The sequence below is a fragment of the Cygnus olor genome, chromosome 1 (genome assembly GCF_009769625.2).
Source record: "Cygnus olor isolate bCygOlo1 chromosome 1, bCygOlo1.pri.v2, whole genome shotgun sequence".
NCBI lineage: Eukaryota > Metazoa > Chordata > Aves > Anseriformes > Anatidae > Cygnus > Cygnus olor.
Window position 1 is genome coordinate 65,413,427 of NC_049169.1, and position 15,512 is coordinate 65,428,938.

Here is a 15,512-nt window from a genome sequence, read left to right on the forward strand (position 1 = left end):
AAAGCTGGCTTCTGCTGGAAGTGAGGAAGTTATTTTGCTGCAACAGCATAAATCCTTAATAGGATTTCTTGCTTTCCTTGCAATATAGAGACTCAGGCAATTCCTTTTCTCCTCCTACGCCCTGCCCACTGTAGGGGTGGGTGCATATGTCCTCATTCACCAGCTTTCTGTGGCCCACGCCTGCCAACGAGCATACAAGACAGCACACACATCACATCAGCCTCCTGTGCAATGCAGCGTGCTCTCCTCACCCGCAGGACAAGCAGCCCTTACCTTCTCTGCCAATGCTCCGTTTTTTTGCAGAACGCACTGCAAGGACATCGTATTTGTCCAACAAAAGCAAGATTGCATTCCTGATGAAAGCCGTTCCACCTACAGTACTGTGAATGTCCTTTTGTATGGTAGGATAAAAGAGGTGGTTTTAGTTTTCTCTGAGTGGCAATTGGAAGGCCTAAACCCACTTAATTTCCCCTGTTGGGTACATGCTTTTCTTTTAGCTTGAAGGGAAGAGCAAGCACATTCCTTTCGTTGGAAAAAGCTGTCGCCTATAGACTGTTCTCTTGCATTTGGAAAGTTCTGCGTGGGGTGTCTCTGTGAATATGGGGTCGATAATAACTGTGTTTACATGGTGTCGCTGAAGGATCTTTAAAGCTACTAGAGCCTGTAGTGTATCACAGCATCCACAGGCAATATCACGATACTGGTCTGAAAGAAATCTACCTCCCCTTGGTCAATGAGGAGAGCACATTTCGGAGTTGCAGTTAGTTAGAACCGAAACGGGGTGGCTGAGCAGGTCAGCAGCAGAGCTGGGAGGACGAGGTCCCAACCTGGCCCCGTGCTGTGGGCACCAGACTCAGGGCCTGGGCCCCACCTCTCCAGCCCAGCCGAGCTCCAGACGGAGCCACCACGGTGAGGGCTGCTCGTGCCAAAGTGTGGGCTCTGTACGTGCTCCCTGCTGGAAATGCCACTGCTTTCCAGTTCAGTGCCGCACATTAGGCGGTCACAAGCACCATTAGCGTACGGGTGTGACGCAGCCTTGATGTGACCGGGAGGGGAGGCAGGCTGTCCCAAGGGACCCGGCCCGATGGCTGCGGGAGAGGACTTCAGCCTCCTCCTTCCAAGCTTGGTCTGCTTCTGAAGACCCTGACAAAGGAAGGCCCCCCTTCCCTCTGATAAATCGGCACATAATCATGTAAACACGTGGATTTTCACTGTGAATGATAATCATTCAGTAGTAGCTTGTTGCCTTCTACCAGTATGATCCCAAGAGCTGGTGACAGCCACGTGCCATCTGACGCTCTAGTGGTGTGGTCATTCACAGATGACATCGACCCACATTGCATCGAAAGAAGCAGTCCTGCCCTCCTTCAACTCTTGATAGCAAACTGTGTTGGAAAGCCAGTTGGTGGTACAAGTGAAAGATCCAGGTGCCTTTCTTAAGTTTGCAGGATCACAGCCATCCAGGCAGGGCGTCCTTCTCCAGCCCAGCCACAGCTGCTGCAGGAAGGGTGACTGGGAGTTCAGGATGTCAGGGACTGCTAAATGTGGGTGCTGCGGACTAGATGCTCAGAGCAGCCTAGGGTCAAATTCGCCGGGGTACATCCTGCACAGCACTTTCTGAGTAGGTGAGGTGTTAGATAAGCACCCACGTTTTCCAGAGGATTTAACCCTTGGAGTTTTGGTTCTGGTGGTTTATGGCATTTTTTTTGTGTCAAAAGCAGGAAAGGGAAGGCTCAGTTTTCCACAGGCACTTCTGAAATCGGATTCCTCATTTTGAAGCTGAGCTTTTGGGAGGATAAAGCCCCCACCAGTGGAGTGCAGGATGTGCAAAGCATAGCGCTGTGCTCAGAAACACTCAGGATGGGTGGAGAGCCAGCCTGGTGGCAACTCATGGTGGCTTCTTTGTTGATACAAAGCAAGTTTTTGCTTTTGATAGCCCTGCTGGGCCAGCAGTGCTGTGGGAGGAGAAGACCGGTTCTGCTCTAGTGTCTGTACCAGCAGCAAAAATGTCACATTGCAGTTCATGCTGAGGAGAGAAGCAGAAAGAAAAAAAAAAACACATAGCTTTTTTTGGAAAGCTTTTGGATAGCTTTGGCAGTTAAAATATCTATATAATATGCTTTGAAAACTGAGTCAAATTCAAAGTCATTGAAAAGGAATAAACTCGAGTAAAGTGCACCAGTGGTTTTGGTTACTTTTCCAGTTCTGTTCTCTTTCTTGCTCAGGAAAGGATTTACAAAGCAGCAAATGCTAGTTGCTACACTGGAAACCTCGTCTGTTCCAAGTAGGTGATTTTACAGCAGCGCCTTCCAATTGAATGCTTTGTTACTATTTTTTTAAGATTTATATTTAATTACTTTTTGTTGGTGGTGTTTACTATCATGTTCTTGCACATCAGGCCTAGGACAGATACCACAAGGGCTTTGGTAGCAATATTGGGCTAAGTAGCTCCCGTCCAAGATGCTGGTGCTCAGCCTCTCTGCAGTGCCCTTTCCAAAGGCACTCGGTTGTGCCTCAGCCTGGCTGTGTGCTGTGAAATTGGTCAGGGATTGGAGCCACAATCCCCAAACCGCCAAGAAATACAACTGTCCTTGCAGTGCCAGCACGGCTCCATGTGAGTTTACATCGGGTGACAGTGGCACTGTCACCGTTCAGGCCCCCAGCCACACATTCCTGCCCCACTCTGTCAACCAGCCAAGGCAATTAAATGAAGTAAAAAACAGTGTTTTCTTTCTGTAAGTTCAGTTCTGAACCTTTTTAATGCCCTGCCCTTGCTCACTGTGGGGCAGATGAAAATCAGTACCAGTACAGGAACGGGGGCAGGCAGACGGGAGCCTGGAACTAGTGCCGATGTAGATCTGTGTATATAACTGCAGATCTGCTTCTATCTGCTTATGCCATCTCCTTGGAAGAGCAGTGTCCTGCGGCACAGGGCTGGGATGAACTCCCGGAGGTGGGAGAGAGGTATTTATTGCCCCGGTAATGCCGCCAGCAGGACCATATTGTCAGGCTGCAGCCTCAGTCTTGGCGTACTGAGCTTGAAGGGACGAGCTGGCACACGAACAAATGGGTGTGAGCTGACCGTGAATACATGCAGACTGGAAATTGGAGAAGGAGTCACAGCTTTTTTGCATGGTGAGATTGCAGACAGGGACCCCACATAAAACAAGCAGCTTTCAGGATGCTCAAAAAGCTTGTATTATGGGATCACACAATGTATTCCCAAAAAGAGGCACAGCTCCTTGTTCCTAATATCCACTTAAAGTGGAAAAAAAAAAAGTAAAAAAAAAAAAAGTAGTGATTTAGCTCAACAGTTTAATTAAATCAGTGCAGATCTTACTTTTGAAGGCTTTGCTTTTAGTTTAAAGGGTAACTAACCTACACAACATTGATGTACTGATACAACTCTTTCAGATTAAGTTTGCATGAATGCACATTTTGCTGAGCGTTTTTATCTTCAAACTCTTTCTTTAAGAAGGTAATGATGTTACAATAGTATTTTAGAAACAGTCTTAGACACAACACTTTTTTTTTTTCCTGCAGTTAGAATTGTACATGTGTGACTGGTGCTAAACTAAGGGTGAGATATAAAATGATCTTTTCCATACAAATGTATATGCAGTCTAGTCTATTTCTGAGACAGTTTGAGCAGGTTTAGCTTAAATCTGTTGCATCCAGAATTAACAGGATACCCTGGGTGGAAATGTGATGTAGAGAAGATAGATACGTTCTGAAATTGGTTAAATTGGTGTAATCTTCTGATATAGATAGTGCTTTGTATATAGTTTCAGCATTTTCTGCATTTTTTTTTAATACTCAAACTTAATAAGCATGCTTGGAAAATGTTTTTTTCTTTGTTTTGGAAACAGCGATAACTATGTAGATGATTCAGTTCACTGGGACATTATTCCCAAAATGTTTTGTTTATTACTTGTGGCTTTGAATGCACTGCACTTGAGCAGGAACAATGTTTAATTGAGGGCAGAAGTATCTGGTGGTCTGAGGAATGGAAAAAGAAAGTATATTTTAATGTTGCCCCTGATTCAGCAGAAGGGGTAGGTGTGTGCTCACCTCTAAGCGCCTGGTTTAAAGCTTTGCTGAATGGAGATAAGTCTGCACCAGACAGACTGGTTCGAACCTCTTAGCCAGCCCTTCCTGCACCTCTTTTGCCCCTCATATAAGCTAAGGGAAAAAATAGTGTCTGCTAGTGCTGTGGGGTCTAATATATGGTGCCTGGCAGTTCTAGAGTGGAGGAAGAGCTGATCATTAATATTAGTCTCATTAGACTGGACTTTATAAGAACATCTTTGAAGATGAATAGGAAGGAGAGAGAAATTAAATCTGATTAGAATTTATTCCATGGCTTACTGTTTCCTTTGGAAAGGTGTATATCAAGCTTTACTGGTAACGATTTAATAAAAGGGGCTGAAAGGAGGCTGTTGATCCAAGTTGGATGGATCCGGTCCCTGTGACCTATGTTGAGGTCCAGGGCCGAGCAGTAACTGTGTTTTCCCCTGGCCTTTCACTCCCAGGCAGCTAAGAACCACTGCAGCAGCAGCTGATCTGTGTTTTAAATTCTCGACTGCCTTTGCCAGTTAATGTAATTATTCCAGAGCGTGGGACAAACTGAAAAGGAAAATATACTCGGAGCAAAAATGAGGTCCAGACCTGTGGGATGCAGAGACATAGATCCTTTTGGGAGGGACTGGGGGAGCTACACACCGCCTTGGGGAGGGTGAAGGGTGCTCTGTGCTTCGCAAGGTCAGGGTGAGGAGGAAAATACTTAAAGTCACCCAGCTGTCGCCTTCCCCTGGCCTGTTCTGAAACCTCTGCAGGGAGGTGGCTTTGACTTGTCTTGCCATTCACTGCTATGTTGCTCATCCTGATGGAGAACTTTGTCCTGTTGTCCTGCCTGACTTTCAAGAAGGACCAACATACCTGTTTGTGGGTACCATAATCTGAGCCCAGACCTCTCCGCTCTCTTGCAGATCCTGCAGCCATCACCAGCTCCCCGAGCTGGCCCCTGACAAACAAATAAAGGAGGGATGCACTTTTCTCTCTTTGCTTGCCTCATGTCTTCTTCCATCATGGCTCATGATCCACATAAATTGAACACTTGTGGAAGGTGTTGTTGGCTGGATTGCCTCAAAGGTTGAACTCCTTCATTCCTAGAAGCCTACAGAGCTGGAGAGCACCAGTGTGAGCTTCCTCACCCTGCCTGGGCATCCTCACCCTGGCCTCCTGGGTCTGCTCCGAGGAGCCTGGGGAGCTCTGAAGGAGAAATTATATATTTGTACGAATTAAGGAGCTGAGATGGGGTGTCTGTCTGGCAAGTAAACAGTGACATCGCGTGCATGGTAAATAAGCCATGGAACAGCCATCAGATAATGCTTGCTCTACTTTATTTAAATACATGCATTTGTAAGATTATGGCTACGTGTAGTGGAGCTTGTCTAATTTCATACAGGCTCATCCATGTAAATAAATGACAGTAGAAAGGTTTTGGTTTGAGATCAAAGGCTGCAGCACTATACACCCTGGGATTGTAATAGTCATGGGAACAAAAAGGGCAAAATTTGGGCCAAACCCAGTCTCAGGCACGAGGTATTACAGCAGAGTGAAGCTGATCTTGCTTCAGCACAGGCAGCTGCTGCGGGTGCTCCACAGGTTGTGGCTGAGTCTCCTGCACCTTCCTGTGGACCACCGGGTGCAGGTCTCCAGCAGCCAGGCTGGCTCAGCATGGGGACTTCGCCTCTCTAAGAGTACAGAACCACCTTGAGAGACAGGACATTCATGTCCCAGCTTATCCTTGGATTTTGCCCCTTTTTTGTAGCAGGTGTGATGGTCTTGCTCCAGGTGAGCTCGTTGCCTGGTGTGTGAAGTATTGTGGGGTGAGCAGCAGCATTCATAAGGATTTACATATGCTCTGTCTATTTTGCTAATGAGAAGCTGTTTTATTTGTAGAATCACCATCCTTTTAAATATGGTTTCAAATGGTAGAAAGATTTAACATCTGGCCTCTTTTGTTGTTTTTAGTACTTCTGCTTTTCTTGCTGCCTTCCCCCCTTCTTGCTCTCCTTGGTCCGGCCCTTCAGGGACGGCTGTCGCCGGGGCTGCTGAGACTGGCAGGTATATCTTGGCATTTGTGCTCTACACGGCGCGGTGGCAGTGAGACCGAATGTCATTGGCCAGGGGAGGAATGGAAAAATGAAAGAGCAAGGTAGCGGTGAAAGGAAATCTGGATCTGTCAGCAAGGGTGACAGGTGATGAGATGCAGAAGAAGGTAGCACATGAGCACATCAGAAGATAAAACTGAGCTCATAAGTACCAAAAGAAACAAGCGGGACACAGACAGGAATAATCTGCCCTTCCAGCGGAGACAGACAGTGTGCGACAAGTCAATGTCAAGACAAAGAGGCAGGCCTGAAGGACTGATGGGCTGGGATGCTTTGAGGAGGTTTTATCACACCACCTGTAACGCCCCAGCTGGGCCTGGGCCTGCGGAGGTGACTCTAACTTCTGGTTTTAGTAATAATCGTGATACAAATGAAATAGCACATTTAGGTCAGGAAATGTGGAAAAAATCAGCATGGTGGCACAGTGCTAAGGGTCAGCAGCAGGGGAGCAGCACAATCCCAAACAAGCGTGGGATGGGGCATAAAAGATGGTGTGGGCTTCTGGGTGAAGGCTGCAATTTAGCTTCAAGGGATTTATTTAAAAAAAAAAAATCTACACTCCCTCTAAAACTGGTTGAGCTGAATGGGCAGGTGTGTGACATTAATGAGATTCCTGAAGTCTTAGTAAGAACTGTGGTTAAAACCAAGCCTGGCTGCCAGAAGCAGGCGTGTGGTAGGGCAGTACGGTGCATCTCTCAGTGCTGTCAATGCGCGAGTCCCCGGCACGGAAACAGAGGGCAGGGACTGACACATGTAAACCCTCCTTCGTGGGAATGGTTCCCTACGCATCTCTACTGGCTCCTCAAGTAGAGGAGACTCTACTTAAGTGAATATTTTTCCCATCTTGAGTAAGTGCCTTATGTCAGTCTAGAGGGAGAGAGCAGTAAATGTTTCTGGATGCACTGGATGTTGCAAGGCATGAGAAACAGGCATTGAACCACAGTCAAGTTGCAAAAATAAACAGGAACTTGAAAGAGGCTCTTGATCATAACAGGAAGAATGCATGTCCAGTTCTCCCCAGTCTGGGAGAAACTGGACCAGATGCAGAAATGGTGAGCGTTTAAGTTGCATGGAAAGAGACTTACATTTTCCTTCAGCTCTCCTTACGGCACTCAGTAAAGGTCTGCGTCGCACTTGGGGACATCCCAAACGTTTAAAAAACAGTAAGTATAGGACAAGGAGTTTGCGTGAATAACTCTCCGTTTCCAATTTATCGGGGCTGTCTTCCAGCCAGGGTTCAACTTTTTCACAGTCTGCCAAATCTTTGGGAATGATCTCATGGACACGACCTCCCCTTCTTTCCTGGAGCCTTGCAGCTTCGCTCCGGCGCACGCGGCATGAACCGCGTTGGGAAAGTGGCAATCGTTCTCCAGCCGCGTCAGCGTGACTTTCAAAACTCGATGTGCAAACTTCACACACGGTTGTCACCTCTGAAAACTGGGGCACTAATTTTCGGCAGCACAGGAGACAGTTGCCTAGGGCAGCAGGGGCTTGAATGCTGCAGGGTGCCAAGGCTTTGCTGAGATGCAGGCTTGATGCCGCTGCTGCTTGCTCTGAGAGGGGATCATCAGACCTTTATCCTGAGGGCTGAGGTTCATGTCCCCTCTGCGGGTGACAGCTCCCTGTTTGATGATCCTCAGTGCTCTGGGTGCAAGCACCAGACGCAGAGTGGGTTCGCCACCACCTTTGAGTGTGCCAGCCCCCCACCTCCCCCCGAAGGGGTGGGATGAGGCCTTTTCCAGCAGAAGTAATAGCAGCCGGTGGTTTTGGAGTCGTAGCCTCCTTCCCCTGAACCCCCGAGTCCTGCTGGCCCTCCCAGCACCCCAGGCAGTCATGGAGGATCACCTCCCTCTCCTGGCCAGCACCTCGCTGACCTCCATCTCAGCCCTCCAGCAGCCCCCTGCCCCTCAGCCCTCTTCTGCGCAAAATTTCACCGACGTCTCCCACCCAGCCTTGCTTTGGCAAACACCCTTGCCAAAGCTGTTTGAATCAGCCCTGCTTTGGGGCTTGAAAAGTAACTCAGGCCTTTTATTTATAAAACCGAAATCTCATTTTAAAGGCTTGCAGGGCGGGTAGAAACAAAAAGCCGTGAGGTAGGGGGATCAGTGGCATTCTTCAGACCACCAGCCGAATACTTTTCAGCTTTTGGTTTTGGTTTGGAAGTTGCCGGCTGAGGCAAAACGCCTGCAACAACACCTCACCTGCTATTACCACTTTATCTGGAGTCATAAACACAGTCAGTGAAGAAATTATTTCCAGGACCTTGAAGACGACTCACTTCCGTAATCCACAGCCACTCTCGCCAGCGGCAGACTTGAGCTGGAATTCAGTTTCAGACATTTTCCACTGAAGCATCTCCTTCAGTTGCCGCCTTTGACAGGATATTAGCTTGGCTGGATAAGTGATCTTATCCAGTACAGCAATTTTTGTGTCTCGTGTTTCAAGATAAGACGGAAACATGCCTTGCTTGTGCTTGTTGGTGGTCAGGGCACTGCTAGTAGTATTCACAGCGTTTAGCTGTCATTAATCATCAGCTGCCTGTGAATATTAATAACTGAGATATTTATTTAATGCCTTGTGTTTCTAGACCAGGCTCCACGTGAGCATCTCACAGGCTTTACTGAAGGGAAGGGTTTCTAGTTCCATGTCACCTTGGTGCCATGGGCTGACCGCGGCAGCTGGTGGCACATCCATGTTGTGCTCCGTGAGGATCGGGAAGCACGTCGGCAGGTGCCATGTGGCATTCCTGCCCGGCAGGGGCACGTGACGCCTTGCTGCTCCTCACTCCTTTCTCAGTACCCATGAGGAGATGTGGTGAGGGCGAAGCTCGGAGGTACGCCTCTCCCATCATGTCATTTATTTACATGGTGTGTGCCTTGTATATGTGTGTGAGATAGTGAGGTCTTTTTCTGTTGTTTTGTTTTGTTTTGTTTTTCACCCTAATCCTTCCTTCTGGCTGTGTTGAAATGGAAAGGTGGCACGCGCTCTTCTCTGCCAGCAAAAAGATTTTCTGTATCTGACGCTGGCTTGGAAATTCTTTAGGTGACATCACGCCATGTCTGTGCAGACTCATTGTTTGTCATGGAAAAGCCATTCATCCATACACAACTTCCTTCCTCCCCAGACTCCCAGAGATAAACTTTCCATTCTGCCTATTCCCTATAGAAACAGACCCCAAACGCGTATGCGTGGCCATGCGCACACACACCTCGCCATCCCTCCGTCACGCTCAGGGCTGTGGGAGGAGGGAGAGGGAGGCTACCGAAGATGTGAATAAAGTCACCCTGTTTTCCTCAGACGTGGATCCTGCTGTGCCCGAGCAGCAAAGCTCCCCTCCCGTGGAGGCAGCGGGTCACACAAGGCTTTTTTTGTCCTGCGGCTCATTCTGGCGCTCGCGGCCGCACATCTGCCTGCCAGGTGAGGCGGCCACCAGCTGCAGGTACAGCACATCTGGACGGGGCAGGCAGCGGAGCGTGCTGCAAACAAACACCGCGATTTCACCGTGGCGGGCGCGAGGAATTCGATAGAAAATATACTTCGGCGGCCTGAGCTGCCGAGTCTGGTGATTCACGTCTCGGGCGGTGTTTATGAGGCGAAATGAAGGAAAGGGCTGGGCGCTGCTCGCCGCTCTCGGGCCACGCAGGAGGGGACCCCCGGGGACCCCCGCGTCCAGCCTGCCTGTGGGGTCACCACGGCGGGGGGAGGCCGCATGAGGATGGAGTGGGTGCAGCTGCGTCCCTCGAGGTCCCCAGTGGGATGAGTGGAGAGGGGCGTCGGGGCGAGGGGAGCCTCTGAAGCCTTCCTCTCGCCCACCTCCCCAGCCCCTTTAGCCATCAGGTGGAGCTGCCAGCCCCCGGCTGCGGACCCCCCCTGCCCGGGGGCGCAGGGCTGAGGGTGGGCTGCTTTTGAAGGCCACTTCGGGGCGCCGTGTGTGTGTGTGTGTGTGTAGGGGGGCGACATTTCCGAGCCGCCCCCTGCATTACAAAGGCGGCGGGGCCGCTTTGATGCGCCCCGACGGCTCCCCGCACACCTGCCGCCGAAGGGCACGGGGGGGGGGGGGAGGCACATCAAAGCCGGCCACCCCACCCCCCCCCCCAAAAAAAAAAAATAACCCCAAACACCACACATCTCCCGCCCCCCCGCACGTCCCCGGCTCCTCGGGGGCTGCCGTCGCGGGGGCGCGGCCGGGGGAGGGGGCGGCGGGGCGGGCCGGGGGGCGGCCGCCGGCGGCAGGGGGCCGTGCTCGCCGCGCCCCCGCCGCAAGCAGGGCCCGCTGCAGGGCTTCTCCTCGGCTCCTCTCCCTCCGCAGGGCGCCCCGTCCCGGCGGCAGGCTCCGCGGGGGCTGCCCCAGAGCCGCCGGAGCCCCCCGCAGCCCACCATGACGGGGCCGAGGCTGGCGCTCGCCGCCGCGCTCCTCTGCAGCTGCACCTCGCCGGTGGCCGACGCCAGCTCCTGGTGGTGAGTTTTGGGGCGCCGGGCAGCCCCGAAAAGCCTTTGTCCCGGGCTGGGGGCCGGTGAGGGGACCGGTCCGGGGAGGGGGCTTCGCTGGGGAAGTTGGCTGCTTGCTCCGTCCCGGGCTTCTTTCGCTGCTGCTCGCTTCTTGCGAGGTCCCCCCCTCCCTCTCCTGCCCCTTCCCTGGTTTTTGGGGAGGTGGGACGCGGCCCCTCTCCCGCAGGAGTTTCGAGGGGGGCTTTGTGCGGGGCTCTGGGTGAGGGGGGAGGCGTAAGGAGAGGCTGGGTAAGGTTTCCGATCCGCTGCCAAAAGCGGCCGCGGAGCCCCTTCCCCTAAACAGCGGGAACCTCCCCGTGCTGGAGGCATCGCCCATCGGCGGTCCCGCACGAAGCAGCAGCCCGCTTTCTCCTCCTGCGGAGAAAGAGCCGAGCTTTCCCTCTGCTCCCCCTCCCCATCCCGGGTGGTTAAATTCGGGTTTCGAAGGAGCCCCGTTCCTCCCGCCCGAGCCCTGGCAGGGGCTCGTGTCTGGCCGAGCACAGAGGGAGGGAGGCAGCTGAGAGGCGAAACGCGGCCGGCCTTCGGGAGCGAGGCCAGGGAAAGGTGCTCGGGCCTCCCCCGGCAGCCCCTGTTGGATGCTCTTCTCTCCTCGCAGGTCTTTGGCCATGAACCCCATCCAGAGGCCCGAGATGTACATCATCGGCGCTCAGCCCGTCTGCAGCCAGCTGCCGGGGCTCTCCCCCGGGCAGCGCAAGCTGTGCCAGCTCTACCAGGAGCACATGGTGTTCATCGGCGAGGGGGCCCGCAGCGCCATCAAGGAGTGCCAGTACCAGTTTCGGCAGCGCAGGTGGAACTGCAGTACAGTGGACAACACCTCCGTCTTTGGGCGGGTCATGAAGATAGGTAGGAGCACCCAGCGTGGGGCAGCAGTGGTGGGGGCACGCTGGGTGTCCCCCTGTGGCTTTCTGCCTTCCTTCAAATGTGTGTTTGGGAGCCAAGCCCTGTTAGCACTGCTCCTAAAACTCCCTTTAATGAGCTTTTCCATCCTCTGGTGCTGCCCGCACCTGAGTGGAGGCAGCAGCGCACCTGAACCGCAGCTGGGGCAGGGGGCATCTCCCCTGGGGGGGCCGTGGGGAGGTCAGGACGAGGGGGCTGCTTTTGTTCCGTGTGCTTGCTTAGAGGTAGGGAGGGAAGAAGCTGGAGCCAGGAACAATGGACCCATGTTATCGTTCCCAGCATCTGGAGTGCCCTTGGACAGGGAATGCAGCCCTGAGATGTGGGAAATATGGACTCCCTGGCTTGGGATCTCCCCCCTCCTCCCTTTTCTTCTGTTTTCTGTGTAAACCGAAGGGATTTTTATAATTCCTGCCCTGCTGGCCAAAAGAGGCGCATTGACAGGCCATTGCTGCACTTGAATTGAGGTGTGACCTAGCTGCATTGTCCCGGCTCCTTTTGAAATGCAATCATCTGATGGCAAGAAACTGAGAAATCCGGGCTCGGTTTGATGTGTCCGACAGCCAGGACAATAAAGAAAAGGTGTTAAAACAGCCGCTTACACACACACACACGCACACGCACCAGCCTTTGTGTGGTGGGGTTTTGTTCCCACCCACAAAGCTCTCAATGAAGAACCCAGGGCCAGCACTATGCCTCATTTGTAAGGTCAGGGAAAACACTTAATAGGGGATGGAAAAAGACCTCCTGCGGCCCCAGCTGCCCCCAGCGTTGCTTACACCTTTTTGGCCTCACTCTCAAAATGCTGCATGGGGAGCAGAACACCAGGAGATGCATCTTTAATGCCTCTGGGGTGTCAAGGCAATAGGGCACTGGGGTAACTGAGTCCTGTGATCACTTCCATTCACTCCTGAAATTATGTGGCATCATCCTGGAGAATTTCAGGGACTTTTCTGCACGTGCTGCTCTGTCTCTCAGAATCCCTAATCCAGCCCATCAGAGCCATTCAATTCCTCCCTTTCTGCCCATCTGTCCAGCTCACACCCCAACAAATCCCTGCCTCTCTGGGATGCTCCCTTGGGAAGTGCTGTTTCCTGACACATACTTTCAGCTGCTGACGCACATCCAAGGCATCTGCGCATCCTTGATCTCTTGCTGTCCGATACCAAGGGTGGTGGCCAGATGAGGCTCTGTGCAATCCCAGGCTGTTAAAACTCATGCTTCAGGGTACAAACACTGGAATTTCAGCCACCAAAGGAAAAGGACAGCAAATACCCCTCCATCTCTCCCTTCTGGCGTCCCTCCCTCCCTCCCATGTAACTTAACATCCCAAAGAATGGGGCACAATTCAGATTCCCAAAGAGATCCTAGTGACCCCACAAGGATGCATGAAAAGAGCAAACCTCATCCTCTTCTTAAGTACCTTCCTGCAGCCCCAGCTCGGTCAAGTGGTTAAGTCCAAACCTGGAAAAAAAAAAAAAAAAAAGTGTGATCTGAAGGGAAAATAAAGATCAGAGCTGGAGGATGAAAAGCAGCCAGGAAGGATCAGCGGGTGTATGAGAAGAAGGGAAGAGCATGGATATTGGAAGACAGATGATACTTCCTTTTTAAAACTAATTTGATGCCGTTAGCTTAAATTGAGAGTAGATTTGGGGTTGGATGGGGAAAGAGGCGTTGTGGTTATGTGGTGGTTGTGTCCAGTAGTCCTGCTGTTTGGCTTGTGTGTGTACATGCCTGTTAGGAGTACTGTTGGACCTCTGGTAGGGATCTGCTGATGGTGGTGTCTGTGAGGCGATGGCCTGTGGTTGCCCCCGTTCAAAAACCTATCCTAGCAAGGACTTTTCAATCTTGCTCCTCTAGACCCCCTACTTTGATCAGTCAGAGCGCATTCAGAAGGTGATGTTTGTTCTCTAGTGCAAGAAAATTGTCACCAAAGGTGGCCTGGAGTGTTACAGGGCTTATGAAGATTCACCACTGTTGTGTAAGTCGGCGATAAGTCGCTGCAAAGGGGGATGCCACCCCCAGTTTTACTTTTTCTGAGTTTGTAATGGGGCACTGGTCATCACTTCAGCAAGTCCGTTTTCCATGCTAGAGAAGAAAAACCCTCTCAGTCTCTCAGGTCGTGTCAGCTATAAAGTCATTCTTCCCTGGGTTCATTCACACCGTGTGCCTGTCTCTTGTTTTCAACCCCTAAGCCCCAGTTCTGGACCACAGCCCTCTTGCTGTACGCTGTGCCAGCGGCACGAGAAGGGTCTGGAGACCAGAATATCTGCGAGAGTGCAAAGGCATGCGAGAGAGACGTGAAGGGGGGGGGGAAGGAGATAAGGACCCAGAAGGTGTGTAGTGTGCCAACAACCTTAGGCTGCCCACCCACTGATGCAGGCATGGCATATGTTACGTGATTTCTTGAGCTGCTCTAGATTATGGGAGGGGAGGAGAACCTGCCCTGGCCAAGTCCAAAGCCTGGGAGAAATTCGGGAGAGTGTTCTCTCAGAAACCTAGGTGATTCGTTTCCTTTCCACCTCACAGAGCTTGGCTCAGCTCGGAAACGGGAGACCTGCTTGGTCTGTGTTTAATCATTACACCTTCATTTTGTGCGTTTTATAGAGGTGAGGCAGGCCAATGATAGAAAAATTTTGCAGGGGCATCTGTAGCACAGAAGTCAGCTTCTTTTTAACAGATATTTCCTAGTGTTTGTATCATCGTGAGAATTGCCCTTAGCTTTTGGACATGCCCTCTGCCTTATTCAATAACAATACCTGCTGGTGTACAAAAATTATCCTTCTGAAGTTGCTTCTTGCCCTGTCAATACGGATTTTAGACCGAGTATGTGTGTATATATACATCTGTAAGTTACATACAGATACAGTCCTAAATTCTATGCTTACGTGGGAGAAGACAGAGCATCCAAAAAGGTAGTGTTAGTATTTTCTTGGGGGAGAAGAGAATATACAGCCTGTAATTTCCTTCAGCACAATCCTAAGTGCAAGACTGGGGTTTCCAGGTTAGTCCAGTCCTTTCTGGAGCCACAGATTTTTATCTCTTCTGCCTTTTCAAATGCAAAAAGGAGAAAAGGAGTCTTAAAAGATGAGAACAAAGAGAAATACTTTTCCTCCAGACAGGAAAACTTTAGGGAATTAAAAAAAATAATAATTTGAAACTATGTTTTTTCCATTGAAAAAAAAGAGCAACACATTTTTATCTCTTTCACTTCGGTCTCCTCTCTGGGGTCAGTCCTCCTCCCCTTTCCTTCTTCCAGCTCCGGAAGGTCGAGTGGCTGGGTGGATGCCCGGCCGGCGGCAGGCGGAGGAGGGCAGCAGAGCCCCGCGCTCAGCCCCACCGCCAGCCTCCCACACCTGGCAGCACCAGGGCTGCAGCCCCCCCGGGGCATCACCCCCCCCCCCAGGGCACCCACCGCACAGGAGACCTTCGCTGTGACCGCAAGGTTAGGGAAAAACACAGCACTGAGATGACAGCGTAGCGGTGTGGAAGTGGGGTGAGTTTTGAGAAGATGAGCTAACATCCTAACACTTTTTCAAGGCTGGATGTGTGGTGGGAGAGCAGCGACAAGACAGTGAGGGATCTAACCGAAAGCTAGGATGTATCAGCCCACAGTTGCCAGCTACAAATTTGCTTTGTATTAGCATGGGATTCCATACACACATCCGATCCTGCCTCCCAAACCAGAAGTACATCAGCGGAGCACCGTGGTTTGTTCCGCTTCGAGTGCAGCGAGGAAGGAAAACCACTGCTGCTCGTTTCAGCCTCTCCCACCACCAGCCTGAACTCCTTACGCAGACCCAGGGACTGCAGGCTGGGTTGTGGTGCTGCTGCATCTGAAACACAGAGATGGTTAAAGCACGGGCAGTGAAAGTGCAGATCCAGCCTCCACGTCTGGTACAGGAAGTGCAAGCAAGCTGTGAGGATCCTAAG

At 51.4% G+C, this 15,512-nt stretch overlaps 1 protein-coding gene across 1 annotated transcript in view; it reads left to right on the forward strand.

Moving 5' to 3' along the window:
- Positions 1-15,512, forward strand: part of WNT5B (Wnt family member 5B) — a 70,507-nt gene that overhangs the window by 44,173 nt on the left and 10,822 nt on the right. Inside the window, exons 2-3 of the mRNA XM_040562546.1 lie at positions 10,486-10,634; positions 11,281-11,528. Coding sequence (XP_040418480.1) covers positions 10,486-10,634; positions 11,281-11,528 — 397 coding nt within the window. The remainder of the gene's footprint in view (positions 1-10,485; positions 10,635-11,280; positions 11,529-15,512) is intronic.